The sequence below is a fragment of the Equus przewalskii genome, chromosome 1 (genome assembly GCF_037783145.1).
Source record: "Equus przewalskii isolate Varuska chromosome 1, EquPr2, whole genome shotgun sequence".
NCBI lineage: Eukaryota > Metazoa > Chordata > Mammalia > Perissodactyla > Equidae > Equus > Equus przewalskii.
The window spans coordinates 136,084,503-136,101,533 of NC_091831.1; the positions used below are offsets into that span (position 1 = coordinate 136,084,503).

Sequence of the window (17,031 nt, forward strand, 5' to 3'; positions counted from 1 at the left end):
TAAGCAAATTTCAGATTAGTTGAAAATTCAAATGTGAAAAATGATCCTATAAAAACAACAGAGGAAAAATTTTGAAAAACAATTTTGAAGAAGGAAATGCAGTTCCGAGCAAAACACCAAATCCAAAACCATAAAAGAAAAGATTAAGTTTGGAAACATACAAACAAAACATTTCTGCATCAAAAAAATACTATAAGCAAGGTTTAAAATATTGATAAATTGGGAAATAATTTCTAAATGTCAGCAAAACGGATAACCATCTTAATATGTAAAGAGCCATTAAAATCAACAACAGTAGAAAACCGTGTAAAGGACATAAACAGGCAATTCACAGGAAAAAAATAGATTTCAAACATTTGGAAAGGTTCTTAACCTCACTCATAATTTAATAAATACAAGTTAAAATAATAATGAAAAAAATTTTAACCTCAGATTGGCAAATATCAACTTTGGCAAAGATGTGGTGAAATCAGCATCTTATTGTTTGTTGTTGAGAGTTAACTGCTAAAACCTTCTGAAAGGCGTTTAATATTACCTACCAAATGCTGAAAGTGTAGTATCCTCTGACCTAGCAGTTCTATATAGATAAATTTTTTTGAAAAAAAAAAAAGTATATCGGTAAGGATGCTTTTATGCCAAAAGATAGCAAGCAAATGTCCATCCGTAGGCGACCAACTAACACGATACCGTCATACAATTTCATATGTATAACTATGAAAAAAAATAAGCATTCATTGATAATAAAATATGTATTGAATGCTTATTTATGTACCAGGAACTGTTCTAGGCATTGGGGATATAGCTGTAAACAAATGACAAAAATCCCTGCCCTCATGGAGCTCACATTCCAATGAGGGGAGACAGATAGCAACGCGCGAAAAATGGTTAATAGTATGCTTATTAGCGCTACAAAGAAGAGAAAGTGGAGACGTGCACACACAAAAACATTTGTCTATGCACAGCAAAATCTCTGGAACTGATTGCCACTGGGGAGGAGGACTGGAAGTCTGGGGAGGGAAACTTAGTTTCCTGAGAAAATGTTTCTCTTTATCGCATATGTATACTATGCGGTATTAACAGGAGGGAGGAGTAAAAGTGGAGAACACCACTACAAATCTTTAAAAACACTGCTGGTTAAGTCCTCCGAACCTCAAGACTCAACTGCTTCGGTTGCAGCGTCCCAAGTCGCCTCGGGCAGCAGGCGCTCGCCGCCCACACCAGGCGGGTCCAGGCTGCCCGAGGGGAAATGAGTTCCTGGGGACAACCCAATATGGATGAGCCTTCTGGGGAAAAGCACAAATCAAAGACAAGGTAGACAAGACATGAGCAAATGCTGACGTTATAGGGTACGGTAGAGAGGAAAACAAGTGAGCGAGTTCAGAGGCGGCGCAGACCCACACCTCGCTTCCCCAGAGGGCTGCCAGGCCGACTGTGCAGCTCTGCGCCTGCGCCAAACCGCAGCGCTTCGGCACGCGCGGCCGCGGGGAGGCGCTGTCACCTTGGCATTGCTTTCCAGGGGCCCGCAGGAGCGAAGGACGCTCGCCTCTTCCGGGTCGGGAACTTGGAAGAGAATCACTTCCTGTGGCGGGGCGACGTCACTTCCTCTCAAGGTCGGCGTCTAGTCGGTGGGTACCCACGCGGGTTCAACATGCGTATCGAGAAGTGTTATTTCTGTTCGGGGCCCATCTACCCCGGCCACGGCATGATGTTCGTCCGCAACGATTGCAAGGTGAGGCGGCCAAGGCCAGCGCGCGCCCCGCTGCGCTCCCGCGGGCTGAGGCGGCCCCCCGCCCGGCGCGGGCTTCCTCTGCCCCTGCGGTGTTCGGCCCGGGGTTTCCGCGCTGCCCCCGCGGGAGGGTGGTTTTGCCAGAAGCTCGGCCTCCACCTCCCCCTTAGGGAGTTTCTCCTTGCGGGCGTCTCGCCCGGAGTTGTTCTCCAGGCCATCCTTGGGCAATGCTGGCTGGCTGCGATGAGGTTCAGGAGCGATCCCAGCCTGCGCCGACGGGGAATCTGGGGTCCATTTGGGCTGTTTGGCCACTCTTGTAGTTGGGCCAAGTTCTTCGGTTCAGTAAACCTTGTTGAACGCATGCCCAGTCAACGTCATTTTTAAGGTCCGTGTTCACAGAGATGAATGCGACTTAGACTGTCCGTGGTGTGTAGAGGTTGATAGAAATGTTGCTTATGGCTTAATAGAGTTATGTATTATGACGTTATTGGAGGTGAGTTGGAGAGGGTCGTATGTGAAAAGGCTCAGAAAGGAGACGACGTTTATCCTGGAGCTTGAATTTTGCGTAAGAAAGTAAGGAGAAGGCATTCTCGGTGGAAGGAAAGTGAACAATTTGAGCAAAGGCAGGCAGTGAAGCAATTACATCTCTGTTTTAAGAAGTGACTGGATTGTAGATGGTGATGGAGGTTTGAGGTAGAGCTATAAATACAAATGTAAGTCTATATACAAACAGGTACGTCTATAAACATAAGATAGAAACATACAGATAGAAGGCCTGGTTGTGAAAGACTTTGTGAATGATACATGAATTTGCCTTCTCATATCAGAATGAATCTCATTCCTCTGTTTCTTTAACACATTGTTTCTCAAAATTTGACCTCTCTTATGTTTGCTTCTGAATCACTGGGCGCTTGTAAAAAATAGATTCTTGGTTTCCACCGGATTTATTGAATTGGAATCTTTAAGAAGAGGGGAAGAGGATCTAGGAATCTATATTTAAGGAGATGATTTTGACATTCTAAAGAATTGCAGTTCCTACTTTATGGCCTTATATTTCTATTATAGGCAGAAGATAATAATCTCATTAAGTTAGTAGCAGGGGTTTTTGCTGAAAGTGAGAGACCAAAGCTATGTTTGGGAACTTGAAAGAACATGTAGAAGATTTTGAATTCCTGCTCTCAGGAACGTAATAAAAAATTTATAGAAATGAATCAAATGATGGCTGCATTGGGGTCTAATTCACACTGGGCACTATGGCTTTGTAGATGATCTGGTCAGTATGATTTTATGATTTTTGTCCGTCACTGTTTGTCAGCTGGGTATTGGAATTAGAACAGGTTGTTGGAGCTATCTAGGGTTGGGTGTTGATCTGGCAGACGCAGTGGAAGTTCAAGGTGAGGGAGTCTATATTGCTAGCAAGGACAGTGTTGCGTCAGCTGGGAGCTAGCTTGCTCTGTGGGAGACCAGTGGATCCAGAACAGAGTTGATTGGGAAAATAAGAAATAGAGGCCTTGAAGCACTAATGAAGAACAAGCATCTCGGCTTCTCTGTGTTGATGATTCCCAAATCTGTATCTCTTTAGTTCCAAGTCTGAATTTTCCAGTTGGCAGGGAAATCCTTTTCATACCGAACAGTGAACTTACTGAAAGAGAGTTCCTTGTTACCTCAACTCTTTCTGCTCTCTGAATTAATACTACTGTCACCTGCCTAGACAGCTTTGCTTGAAACATGAGAGTCATCTTTGAGTCTTTTCACCTTTTGATCTAGTTACCAATCCTATCCATTCTGCCTTTGCAAAGGATAGTGGTATCTTTGTTTTCTTTCTGCTCTCCTATGCTAGTTCCAAATTAGGCACTTGTCACTTTCATAGCCTCCTAACGAGGCTTTCAGCCTCTGTGCTCTTAGCGTGTGAGACCATCTTTCGTAGAGCCCTCCCCTCTTATGCTCCTTAGGTTGCTTCTTGAGGGTAGAATTAGTTTTAATGCTCTAAGATCCTCCACCAGCAAGAAGATTACAACTCGCTGAAGCCTCAGATGATAGATAGCATTTTTTAGCAATAAAGTATTTTTTAATTAAGGTATGTACATTGTTTTTTAGACACAATAGACTTTAGCACACTTAATAGACTGCAATATAGTATAAACGTAACTTTTATATGCACTGGGAAACCAAAAAAATTCTTGTGACTCAGTTTGTTGTGATGGTTGCTTTATTGTGGTGGTCTGGAACCGAGCCTGCAATGTCCCTGAGATATACCTGCGTATAGCTTTGTCCTATTGTTTGTATCCGGGTCTGATCTCCATCTCTCTTGTTTGCAAAGTGAGACTTTATCACATTACTAGCGAAGCATCTCCAGGTAGAGCATCATGTTTTAATCATTCTTGTCTCCCTCGCATCTAGTGCGACATCAGGCTCATAGTAGTTGCTCCTTTTGCCTGATTGGATCCCCTTCCCATCTCCAGTGACTCCAGTCTCTTCAGATACTTCCTTGGGCTTCTCAGATGACATCTGTTAGCTATGGAGTTCGCGTAGACTTCCCCTGTAACTTCCCAGTGGCTCTCTTTAGAATTGAGGAGACCCAGGACAAGTTCAAACCTCTCCTTAGATAGATGGCAGAAATGGAGGTTTGTCTAGGAGCTATCTAGTAGGTGTAAAATGGAGGAGGCTTTTACTTAAAAGGGTAATAGTACTTGGGGCTGAAAATCCTCAAAGAAATTTTACCAGTGATGGCTTCATAGTGAGTTACTCCAGGAGACTACAGTAGTTCTTATATTTTCTAGTTGTTTTGAAATTAACTCAAGAATGTAGACATGCTCTTACTTAACTCTCTCAGGAGAGGGCTCTCTAGGAGGTGAGCGCCTAGTTCAGGTTAAACTAGTATCGACCATTTCTAAGAAAACTGTGTCCTGGTGTGTATAGTGACCTGCCTGACGTTCCCCGTGGAATAGAATGTACATAAAATGAAAAATATTTTGGCTTGTGGTATATTCATAGACTTACTTGGTTTGAAATGTTTGTACCTCATTTTGACGTATTTTTTTAATGGGTCACATCACCTAGGTATGATAATTCAACTTAATATTCTATGCCAAGATCCATAAACTGAAAGAATTGCTTTTTCTCTTCAGATTTCCTCTAGTAGTACACACAGTACACGTCGTAATGTGTTCTAAGACATGAACAAAGTAATAAAATAATGTATTTTAGACTTACATACTGAGTCCCAATAAGCTGTTTCAAGAGCACATTGAAGCATCGTTAAATTAAGCACAAAGGATCACATCTTTTGGGATGAAGATGAAGAATTAAAGTAGTGAAGAATCTTCCAAGTAGATCTATGAATAAATACTTTGGAAAACAAATCTAGAGACAATTTTAGTTGCTTTTTTGAAATTGTTTTGTGTAAGGATCAAACGAACCAAAGGAGATTTCGCAGTGGGTTCTATATACTCCATTGAGGTCTGTAGAAAATGAATTTTGAGAATTCTTCTGAATTGGGAAGAGATTTAAATAAATGACTTTCCTTAAAATCATTCCCTTCATTCAGTATCATTGGAAAATTTTACTGTTATTCCATAAAAATGGTAGTTTTTAACTGTACTTTCCGGGCCTTCAGCCTTTAGTTGATGATGTTTGAATCGTTCACTTTCCATTTAATCTGATCTGTCTCACCCATTTCTAAATGGCGTTGTGAGTAAGTAAAGCACATGTGAATGAGAACCGTTGTCATTTCTCAGACTTTACAGTATATTTTGTCTGGTAGGGGTAGCGTAATAGAAAAATTTCAATACTGACTTTTTACTATTTAACTTACTTTTCTTGTAGGTGTTCAGATTCTGTAAATCCAAGTGTCATAAAAACTTTAAAAAGAAGCGCAACCCTCGCAAGGTCAGGTGGACCAAAGCGTTCCGGAAAGCGGCTGGTAAAGAGCTTACCGTGGTGCGTACAGTTAGCTGTCAGTATCGTTTTACAGTTCTCAAAATTTTAATTTTTTTCAGGGGAGCGGTCTGTGATTTAATTAACTATAACAAGGGATATGTGATTAATTATTAATTAACGAGTGACTTATTTGTTTTTGGCTGTGTTGATAGTCTCATTCTCACATGATCCTGAAAACCATAAATCTGTAGAATTCTGAAAAGGAAAAAAATTCCTAATCCAGTTTGTAGAAGTGATTTTTTATCCTCAAGAAACTTTTTAGCTCTTGCAAGCAAACAAGGAGGGAAATCATTTAAATGGATTGAGGTGAAGTTAGAAATTGCTACTTAGGGATTTCGAAAGGAAGTTGAGAGATAATTAATTAAAGGATTCTTGAACATCAGTGATGGCTCAGTTGGGATTTGTAATAGACTCATTTATCAGTTTCTAGATTTCTTTAGCAGGACTTTGTGTCTGAGAGCACAGAACTTAGTTAGTAATGTGGGTGTAAGGAGCAATAGTGGGAAGTCAGGCTGAGGGAATTTCATGACATGAGCCCCCCTCATCATGTTGCTGTTACTGAATCGGCATAAGGAGCTGGTGAAGCTTGTCCACATTCAACCCCTGTAAAGGGAGGAGATGAAAATTTCTCCACAGGCTACCTTTGAGGGAGGAAGATCCTTAAACTCTCCCTTCCCTCCATGACTGCCTCTTCCCCCAAACCCATGATGTCTTTCCCATCTCTCTACTCCTTAAAGGCAGTATTTAAGCAGTTGCCATGAAGCCCTTTCCTGGCTTCGTTAACATCAGAGGTTTTCAATGAACGTAAGGAATGTTAAGAGTATTTTTTAACGAGGTGCAATGACAAATCGCAATTATTGTCACAAAAATAAGTTTCAGTATGGACAAGAAGAAACATAGCCTCTCAGATGCAGGTGGCAAGTGGATGAGTGAAGAAAGGATGCCAGTCGCAGTCATTTTCTGGTGACCTTGTCATGGCTCAGGTTATTGTGATCTGAACAGAGGCATGTGTACATAAATGAAATATGGAGTTAGTGCTGTTCCATATGCGTAAGTCTGATAGATTTGAAAACCCAGAAATACTGGTAGTTTTTCCAAGAAACCTGTAGCTTTTCCAAAATTGTTTTGCATGTTTTGAGATAAATAGGATCATTAACTGTCAAAATACCAACTACATTTGGAGGGGACCTGAAGAATTTCAGGGTGAAGCTTATGTCATGCTGAGTAGCACCATTTATTTGAAGATGTGTAGTTTCACACCTTTGTGCTGTAACAGACATGTATATAGCTATTGAAATATATAATGATGCAGGAGATTTAGGTTGAACCATATGAAATTCTTAATGCTTGACTCTTTTTGGTGTATGAAAAATGGCAGTTTCATATGGTTCAGCCTAATACAAAGTTTTCTGCTGTCAGTCTCATCTAGGGATGGGAAATTAGGGAAACTTTTCAGTTTGTTTATAATCCCCATGATTGTTATACACCCCTCTGAGGGGTGGGGGTGATACTGTCCCCTCCCTTCAAGAATCACTCCTTTTTGAGAGATGTTTTCAGTAAGGCTGTCCTGTAAATTGTGGTGCGTAAAGGAGGAGAGTTTGAAAACTTGCATTTGCTGGGGTCACCCTAAGGGGAATCTTATGTGTCCATGGTTTGAAACACTTGGAACTTTTGTGAACTAGGAGAATAAGTTTCACGAAATGCTTCCTTTCAACCTCTCTTAAAACCGTATTTTTCCCCCTCTTACAGGATAATTCATTTGAATTTGAAAAACGTAGAAATGAACCCGTCAAATACCAGCGAGAGCTATGGAATAAAACTAGTAAGTCACAAAGGAATACCAGGAATTTTCAGGAGAGACTGGTTTGGGATATTACTGTAACTTTAATTTCAGTTTGTTGTTTAAGTATTAAATTTCGTTTCCTTGTCGTTCGTTAGGTTTCATCTTATCCTCATTTTAGTGGTTCTCATGTATTTGTCTTTAATTGTAAGCTACCCAAAATCCTTTTCAGAATTGGCTGATGTATCCATTATAAAAATAATGTAATTATTAAATTTGACATTATTTGAAGTAGCTACTCAAAGATAGAAAAAATCCAAAAATCTGAAAAAAATAGAGATGGAGGATACTTTTTTGGGGTGAAGTGGCAGTTAAAATATACACAAAACATAACACACTTTACAAGTTAGATAATTTGGTTTAGGGATATAAACGTTGTATTGTGTATACCTTATAAAATTTCATGCTTCTGTAAAATTAAAAAGTGCAGAACTTAAGGTGATAATGAGAAATTCTCAGAACTTCTAAGTGCTTCACTGGGTAAAAATGAAGCTATAGGCTACTGAAATTAAAGGCAATAATATCAAGGTTTTGTGTTTTTTTTTTCCCCTAAAGTAGGCAGAGACTTTAATGAAAGAAAATCCCATATGTAGTAAAACTTTGTTCCTTGAGCTAACTTGTAGATTCCACTATGTCTGTGTGTGTGTGAGGCCCTTGGCCCTGCCTTTTCCTCCCCCATGGCTGCCTTATCCAGCCTTTAGCCGTTTCTAGTCTTGGGTGGGGAGGCGGTGTAGTGTGTTAACCAGAAGTCCCTAAGGCTGAGAATTCTACAAATTTTGTCAGTCTCTAATGGATCATTGGCAGGGCTTCCCTTTCAGAACTTTTCGACCAGTCAGTCGCAAGACTTCAGGGAGGAATTGGAAAGTTAGGGGCCTTTGTAGTAGTATTTGACACCCTCTAAAGCTTTATCTTCTTGGGCCACGTGCAGAAATCAGAGTCTAGATTTGTAAATACCTATTACACATAGCCCTGAGTATTCTGCCCCTTAGTGGGTTTTTTCTTTCTTTTAAAATAAGATCTTTCCCTTTTGTAATTATAGAGGAAGAATTAATTTTTGAAAAGCAATTGATTTTATTGGTTCTATTTGGTCAGGAAATAACACTGATTCAAACTCAAGGATTTCTGAAAAGATTAATAACTTCATAGGATTCTTTTTATTGAGATATAATTGACATATAATATTGGTTTCAGGTGTACAACATAATGACTTGATATCTGTGCATATTGTGAAATGATCGTCACAATAAATCTAGTTAACATCCATCACCACACATAGTTACACGTTTTTCATAGAATTCTTAAGTTGATTCCAAAAGGCAGTCTTGTCAGGGACATTATTGGAAGTTCCTCAAGCATTTCTGGACTCCATTGAGTTTTATTTCATTTTGGCCTTTGTTTTCTTTTTTGTCACTGCTTGAAGATAGCAGCCCCAAATCATTTTTACATATTTTATAACTCCTTTTATTTGGTGGGTATTCAGCTTGATGTTGAAACAGGTGCTTATCTTATTTTAATTGTGTGTGGACATTCAGTTACTATGACTCTCCATGCTGGTTTGTTACTTACATTACTCATGGGAAATACTGTTTGTTGGGTTCTGTAAGACTTCATATACTTTAACAATAAGCAGTGACTCTAGCATACAAAGATGAACAGAGTGCACACAGTCCCTTCCCACTCGGTGCATTTTACTGAATACTCCTATTTTATTGTTTCTGTTAGATGGTAATTGGTTCAGATATTATCACAAAGTCTCATTCCCTTGCCCCACCTCATTTATACATCTGTAAATGCTGTAAGATGCAGTGCTCTATTGAAGTTTTTTTTCCCTGCACAGATTCTGTAATCCTTTCATATTAAAATCCTAAAAATAGACTTTTCAAAGAAGATTTGCAGAATAGACAGTATGAGTCTTTTGGAACTTAAAACTATTTCCTACTGGTTAATAAGATTAATAAAAGTTGTTAGTAGTGTTCCAGAAAAATATATTACTCTTCTGAAAGATTTGTTGATTCTCTACACCCTCTATTTCAGTATTGTCTTATCTTTAATCTGCTGCCAATAGTTTTGTATCCATTGCTTACATTATCTAATTGCATGAAGATGTGGACTGAGCAACATTTAAGATGCTCATGTCCACTTCCGAAGCAAGAATACTAGCAAGAATAGTTTGTATTTTATCCCTCATTTCTTTCTGTATTGCAGATCAATTTTTAATGTCTGTCAGATGGCTGCTTACATTTAAAATTTTTTGGTCTGGAATATTTGGAAATGCAGTGTCTTCTTTGGAAAGGGGTTGTCTGCCACTTGTGTGTTTATTTCCCTTCTGAGTAACTTTCAGGTTGCAATTACTTCTGAGTACTAGAACTTGGCCTTACCATTTTTCCTGAAAGACGAAGGAAAAAAACCTTACATATGCAACATAGTATTAATTCTAAGCCACAGCATGTGCAGATTTAGAGTTGACATTATCTTAGAGTTATTCATACAAACATCATCTTAATACCACTGGCCCCATGGGACCTTCTGGGTGATCTTGTTAAAATGCAGATTCTGATACAGTATGTTTGGGTGGGGCCTAAGACTCTGCATTTCTAACAAACTCCCAGGTGATGCCAATGTTGCTGGTCCTCAGAGTACTCTTAAAGAAAAAGTTTTTATTTTGACATAATTTCAGAGTGAACGGAAAAGTTGCAGGAATAGAATTCTCTGATATCCGTCATCCAGATTCCCCCAGGGTTAACATTTTAAATTCAGCTTTTCTTCTCCTCTCTACCTTTCCTTCCTTCCTTCTGTAATTTTTTCATGAACTGTGTGTTGCACACATAATGCTCCTCTATCCCTAAGTAGTTTAATACGTTTCCTAAAAATAGAACATTCTCTCCTATAACCACAGTGCAATTATTAAAACAAGAAATTGACATTGATAAAATATTTAATCTCAGACCTATTTAGGTTTGTCTAATTGTCCCAATAATATTCTTTATTGCAAAAGTTATAGGAATAGTACATGTCATGTCTCTTTAGTCTCTTTCAGTTTGGAACAGTTCCTGAGTTTATTTTTATATTTCATGACATTGACAGTTTTGAAGAATATGGGCTGGGTGTTTGGTACAAAATCCCCTAATGGGTTTTGTGTGATGCTTCCTCAAGATTAGATTTGGGTAATGTACGTTTGTTAGGAACACCATAGACGTGATGGCAAGTTCTGGTCATTGTGTACTGTCAGGAGGCATCTGCTCTCCATTAGTCCATTACTGGCAGTGTTAACTTTGAGCATTAGTTAAGGTGGCGTCTGCCAGTTTTCTCCACTGTAAAGTTAGTATTTTACTCTTTGTAATTAATAAGTATATGGTGGGGAGATACTTTAAGACTATGTGAATGTCCTGCTGTTCCTCAGATCACAGACTACACTTTAAGAAGCCCGATTGGCAGTTGTGTTGTCCAGTATGCCAGCCACTGGCCACAGGGGCTACTGAGCACTTGAAATGTGGCTAGTCTGAGTTGAGATGTGCCGTAAATGTAAAATACCTGCTGGATTTTGAAGGCTTAGTATGAAAACAAGCATAAAATATCTCAGTAATAATTTTTTACATCGATTACATGTTGAAATGACAATATTTTGGATATGTTGTGTTAAACAAAATATGTCGTTAAATTTAATTTCAACCTTTTCCTTTTAACTTTTTAAAGAAATGTGGCTATTAGAACATTTAAAATTACCTGTGTGCTTTATCTTATATTGAACAGTGCTGGTATAGATTCTAGAGCATAGTTGGGCTCCGCTCTGTTATAGCCAAGGCTCCTGTACACATTTTCCAAAATACTTGGATTTTAGTGGTTGAGAACATGGCAGATTGACTGGTTCAGTTTTGACTGATTGACAGATTGGCTCATTCCAGCAGTATTCATCATGTGCAGATCGTATCCCGGGCACTTGAAGAAAAAGTGGTCTTTATGACCAGAAAGGTGCTGTCTTTATTTATGGAGATGACACGCTAAGAATGGGATTAATTGCCATTAATCCCTGTTCTCTGTGGAATGCAATTTGAAAAGCGCTGAACTGGTTTAAAGTAGAAGGAAGATTTATTAGCAATAAAAGCTTTTGCAAAATAAAAATGTAGAGAAGTGATAGTTTTGAAAGATAGAGAGTGAAAGTGATGTAAACCGAGAGTGCACACCTTCTTCAGCTATTTTAGTAGGGATCATTTTTGCAATGAGTTTTTTCATTTAATCCGTTTCTAAGTCCCAATAAAGAAAAGATTATAGCTCTTGTTGATTATAATCATCCTGCTTGAATGAGCATAAATTTGCTAACTTTCATGAATTTTTTTTGTAGTTGATGCAATGAAGAGAGTTGAAGAGATCAAACAGAAACGCCAAGCTAAATTTATAATGAACAGGTATGAATATGTATATAGAGTAACTCTTGGGAAAATAATTACTGGTAGAAATCTAGAGACTTTTTTTTTCACTTTTAATTTTCACACTTCAGACTTAACAAAAATTTGCAAGAGTAGTATAAAGAACTCTTGTATATTCTGTTAGCATTTTACTACATTTGTTTTATCCTTATCTCTGTATGGTACGTTGAAGACATGATGCTCTTTTCCTCTTAAGTGTACTTTAGTGTATAGATCTTAAAAATATAAACAAGCTTATATAACCACAGTATAGTTACCAAAATCAGGAAATTAACATTGAGACAATACCATTATATAATCTACAGACCTTATTTAGGTTTCACCAATTGTTCCAATAATGTTCTTTATAGCAACAGAAACTCCTGGATCATACATTGGATTTAGTGATCATAGCTCCTCAAGTCCCTTTGATCTGGACAGTTTCTTATCTTTCTTTGTCTTAAATGACATTGACATTTTTGAAGAGTATAGGTCAGTTATCTTATAGAACTTTCCTCAATTTGAGTTTCTCTGATGTTTTCCTCATGGTTAGATTCAGGCTAGGCACCTTTGGCCAGAATATAGAAATGATGTGTGTCCTTTTTATGCATCATATCAGGAGGCACGTGTTGTCCTTTCCCAGTGATGTTAACTTTGATCACTTGTTGAAGTGGTGTCTGCCAGTTTCTTCCCCCTTTTTAATCAGTACATATCTTGGGGAGAGATACATTGAGACTCTGCAAAGAGCCTGTTAGTCCTCAAGTTGGTACCTACTGGCTTTAGCATCCATTGGAGTCTTGTCTGAATCTTTTATTGTGATCGCTGCCAAATGGCGATTTTTCTAATTCAGTCATTTCTTCTGCATTTATTAGTTGGCTTTCTCATGTAAAAGAGCTTTTCCCTTTTCCCCAATTTCAAAATTTATGCCTTTATTCATTCATATCATATCTGTGTGTATTCATTGATTCTTATGGTATTTAGTGGGTTATAATTCTTTGTCATTATTACTTATTTTGATGTTGTAAGTACCCCAGGTTGGCCACAGGGAGTTCCTTTAGGCGGGCTTCCATGTCATTTTTGCAGTTCCTCATCATTCTTTGAGTGCTTTCTTGCTTTATGGCTGTCAAGATGTTCTGGCCTCACCTTGCACTTTCCCTGCCCTAGTCTGGATTCTGTTATTTCTTTAGAGCAGGGGCATTAGTTTTTGATCTCATCACTGTGGAAGTCTGTCAGAAAAGAACATGTGCTAACAGCTTTCTAGCCTTTAAAAAATGTTGTTACAGAAAAGGGGCCTAAATGTTTGAGAACTCGTCTGTTAGCGTTTTTGTTGAATGTCTTATGTGTTTGAGAACTCGTCTGTTAGCGTTTTTGTTGAATGTCTTATGTGTTTTGTGCACTTGTAATCACTGAATGATTAAGAAAAGGTAACGCACTGGTCTCTCGTTGAGGAGAAAAGATCTAGTCGTTTAACAATTATAGATTGTCTATATATGTGTATAAGATATATGTGTATAATAGATATTGATTTCTGAGATTGATTGAATTCTGAGTTAATTATTTCCTTCATTCTCATTCCTTTCTTCACTCAGCAAATATATATTGAGCACTCCCCCCAATTTTATTCCCACCTAGGCACTAGGGCTACAATGCATGAACAAGTCGGTAGTGTGGGAATCCTATTTAAGCTAATTAGGAACTAGAAAATAATTTTGAGACCCCATTCCTCATCTGTGTGGCTACTTTAGTAAAATTTATTTTTATAAGTTGTGAATAAATGTCTTTTAAAGAAGTTTTACTAAGTGAAATTTTGGCCTTGATGTATTTATCCTAGGTTGAAGAAGAATAAAGAACTACAGAAAGTTCAGGACATCAAAGAAGTCAAGCAAAACATCCATCTCATCCGGGCCCCTCTTGCAGGTAGGTACTGCGTTGCACAGGAGTTCTCTGCTTTTAGGAGACAGATGAAAAATCTTGATTTTTGTGGTCTATATAATTGGATACCAACCAACTTTTTAAGAGTATTTTTTCATATAACTATTATCTCTCAGTCCATTTATGATATGACTTGATTTGTAAAAATATTCAGTGTATTTCCCAGTTCCAGTCACTGTGTCTCATCTGCTATTTCTTTTCCCCCTTCATAAAATCTATCTTCTATAAGATACCTGTGCAAATTAAAATGACTTGAGTAATAATTTCATAGATGATTTTGCCTCATACCTGTTTTTATTAAAGGACGATGTTTTGTATTAGTGGTTCTCAGTCTTTGGTTGGTATGGGAATTACTTGGGGGAACTTAGTGTAAACAGGGGCCCACGCCCTTTGAGTCTGGGCCTCTGTCCTTTCGTAGCTCTCCAGGTGATTCTGATACTTAATTTTGAGAACTGTCGTTTTGTATTAAAACCTTCCCTTTGTGCTTGCATAACTTACTACTAGTCACTCATTTGGGCAGTTGTTTGTGTGCATAGTTTCTTTTGTGAGGTGCTGGAAAACCAGTCTTTTGCCCAGCTGGCACCAAGTACAATCTGCTATATAATTTACTTACGCAGATTACTTAAAGGGAGAGAAATTTTGGTGAGACGCAGATTACTTAAAGGGTGAGAAATTTTGGTGAGACTTGATTCCTGAATGATTACATGCCTAAAGCTGAGGTCAAATTCTGTCACCACATGTTGAGTAGATTTGTGTAAGAGTCCTACCTAGGTTATTTTTGTACCAAATTTTGTTAAAACAAAATAGACAAAATCCTGAAGTGTTGTTTTATGTGTACATGATATGGACTGACACCCAAAACAAAAGGGATGAACTGGTACCATCTTAATTTCTTAGGTAACCCTCTGTGAGGTGGGTCGTACAGTGTGAAGAGAGGGACTCTGGATCCAGAGGGCCGGGATTCCATCCCAGCTCTTTGACTTATTGGACTGACCAGCTGAGAGACCCGGGGCAAGGTCCTCTGTCTCTGTGCCTGTTTTCTCATCTTTAAAATACAGGTCGTTATGAGGGTGAGATGAGCAGGTGTGTGTAGAATGATTTATAGGTGGCATATCATAAGACCGGTATAAATTTACTGTTAAATCCTGGCTACTGTTGTTTTAAGATAGCCAAGATCCTTTATGAAGTGTTGTTATGAGTTCTGCAAGGTCACATTGAATTGATAAAGTTTTTAATTTTTTTTTAAAGGCAAAGGAAAGCAGCTGGAAGAAAAAATGGTACAGAAGTTACAAGAGGATGTGGACATGGAAGATGTTTCATAAAATCTCACTGTCTGTACCCATTTCTTATATAAGTGCATTTGAAAATCTCCTTTGGAAACTTAGAACTTCTAGTTTATTTTTACTCAAATGAAAGGTGATTAAAAATACATCTCTCCTACTTTGCTATCTATGAAATGTCAGATAGTATGGATGTTAGATTGCATCTCACTTTTAAACCTTCACTGATATACTTATGTAAATTATGAAAATTCTGTTTGTAAATACAGAAATGAATTATGGACATAAAATGGTTGTGCCATTTGGATAATGGCACCAGGCAGCATTTATGTAATAACTAATGACAAAAATTCATGGCTGGTGATGTATAAATATATAAACTTTTTTTGTGGTAAAGTGTTCCATTTATTAATGTTATGAAAGGGATGCAACAAAGACCTGACAACCTGTATTATAATTATCCTCTTTACATTTCTTGTTTTGGTTTATTGGCATCTTAGATGATCATAATGGCCTCATATATTGAAGCCTAATTATGTTGGACTGTTTGACCTGGCTTAACTGTTCTGAGAGGCAGTTTGGAGTGAGAGCTGAAGTTTTGTTCCTCAAATGGCACTATGCTCTGTAATTTCCACTGTGGAGAATACTCAGTTCTATTTTGAGATTCCTGATAAAAGAAGCTTTATTTTTGCAGCTTAACAATGATACAGAAGCAGAGGAATCCCAATGCCTTTTAAGATCTGTTGTATAGTTTTCTTTTAAAAAGCTCCTAATTATTTTTAGAAAATAGAATTTATTGTTAGAGTGTCTGTCCATTATTTGCACATACAATAAAATCATTTCTAAAGTACCTACAGATTTATTATTTAAAGGCTACAAAAAGGTATGAAGTATTGATTACTTGGAAGAAAATAACAACCCCCCATACTACTGAAATAGGCGATATATTTAATTAAAGAAAAATACTTACTGAATATTTTATGTTCATGTTTTTACATTATTTATGACTTTAAATATGTTAAGAATACTAAGTAACTCAGTTTTTATATTTTTTTAGGACAATTCAGAATAAATTACAGATTCTTAAGGTTATATAATTATGAGGTAATGGCTAAATCTTTATTTCAGTATTAGATAGAAAAAAGTGGACCAATTACTGGACCAAGTGTTAGAAGACCTGCATTCCTGTGTGAGTTTTGCCTTTGTGTTCTTATATGTAAAATATGGCTCATTTGTAAACAACATTATTGATGTAACCATTAGGGGAAATGGTATGTACAGTCAAAGACATTTGTAAAATTAGTTGAAGTTTTCACTCCATACAATATTCATGTTTGTTTAAATATAAACATGTTTAGGATTACATACTATTATGTAACAAGTTACCTACTTGGTTACTTAGGCGGGTAACTTGCTTTTGCCTTGAGACCATCAACTTGGGGAAATTGAGCTGAACTGAAGAGCTGACATTGCATCTCAGGTTTAATATCCAGACAGTTCTCTTAAGTGTCAGAATTTCATAGTGTTTTGAGACCTTGGATCTCATTATAAACTATACACATGCAAATGCCACAGTTTTATCCCCCCACAACTCCCTAAACTTAGGTGGATTACTGAGATGAGTTGTCCCTTTAAAATGTTGCCTGAGACATGTCATGGTATGACACTTTTAGGTTACTGTTGTTTGTGCTTGTTTGATTGAGACCTCTGCTGGGCAGATAGCATAACACAAAAGCATAAAATTTTCCAGACACTCACTGCGTAGAACTTCTATATTCTGTAATTATTTAGGAGTAATATAGGATTGGAAGTCATAGAAAAGAATTTTCTTACACATATCTCTTACAAAACCTTGCAGGAATGCAGGAAAAAAACTCATTAAAAGAAGAAACCTCACTTCTTAGAAATCTG

At 37.7% G+C, this 17,031-nt stretch overlaps 1 protein-coding gene across 1 annotated transcript; it reads left to right on the forward strand.

Moving 5' to 3' along the window:
- Window positions 1-1,187: 1,187 nt before the first annotated feature.
- Window positions 1,188-16,094, forward strand: RSL24D1 (ribosomal L24 domain containing 1). The gene is made up of 6 exons (XM_070579837.1): window positions 1,188-1,729; window positions 5,552-5,665; window positions 7,415-7,487; window positions 11,845-11,908; window positions 13,740-13,825; window positions 15,089-16,094. Exons 1-6 carry the CDS (start codon window positions 1,649-1,651, stop codon window positions 15,160-15,162), a joined length of 492 nt encoding a protein of 163 aa, XP_070435938.1. The 5' UTR covers window positions 1,188-1,648; the 3' UTR covers window positions 15,163-16,094.
- Window positions 16,095-17,031: the final 937 nt, after the last annotated feature.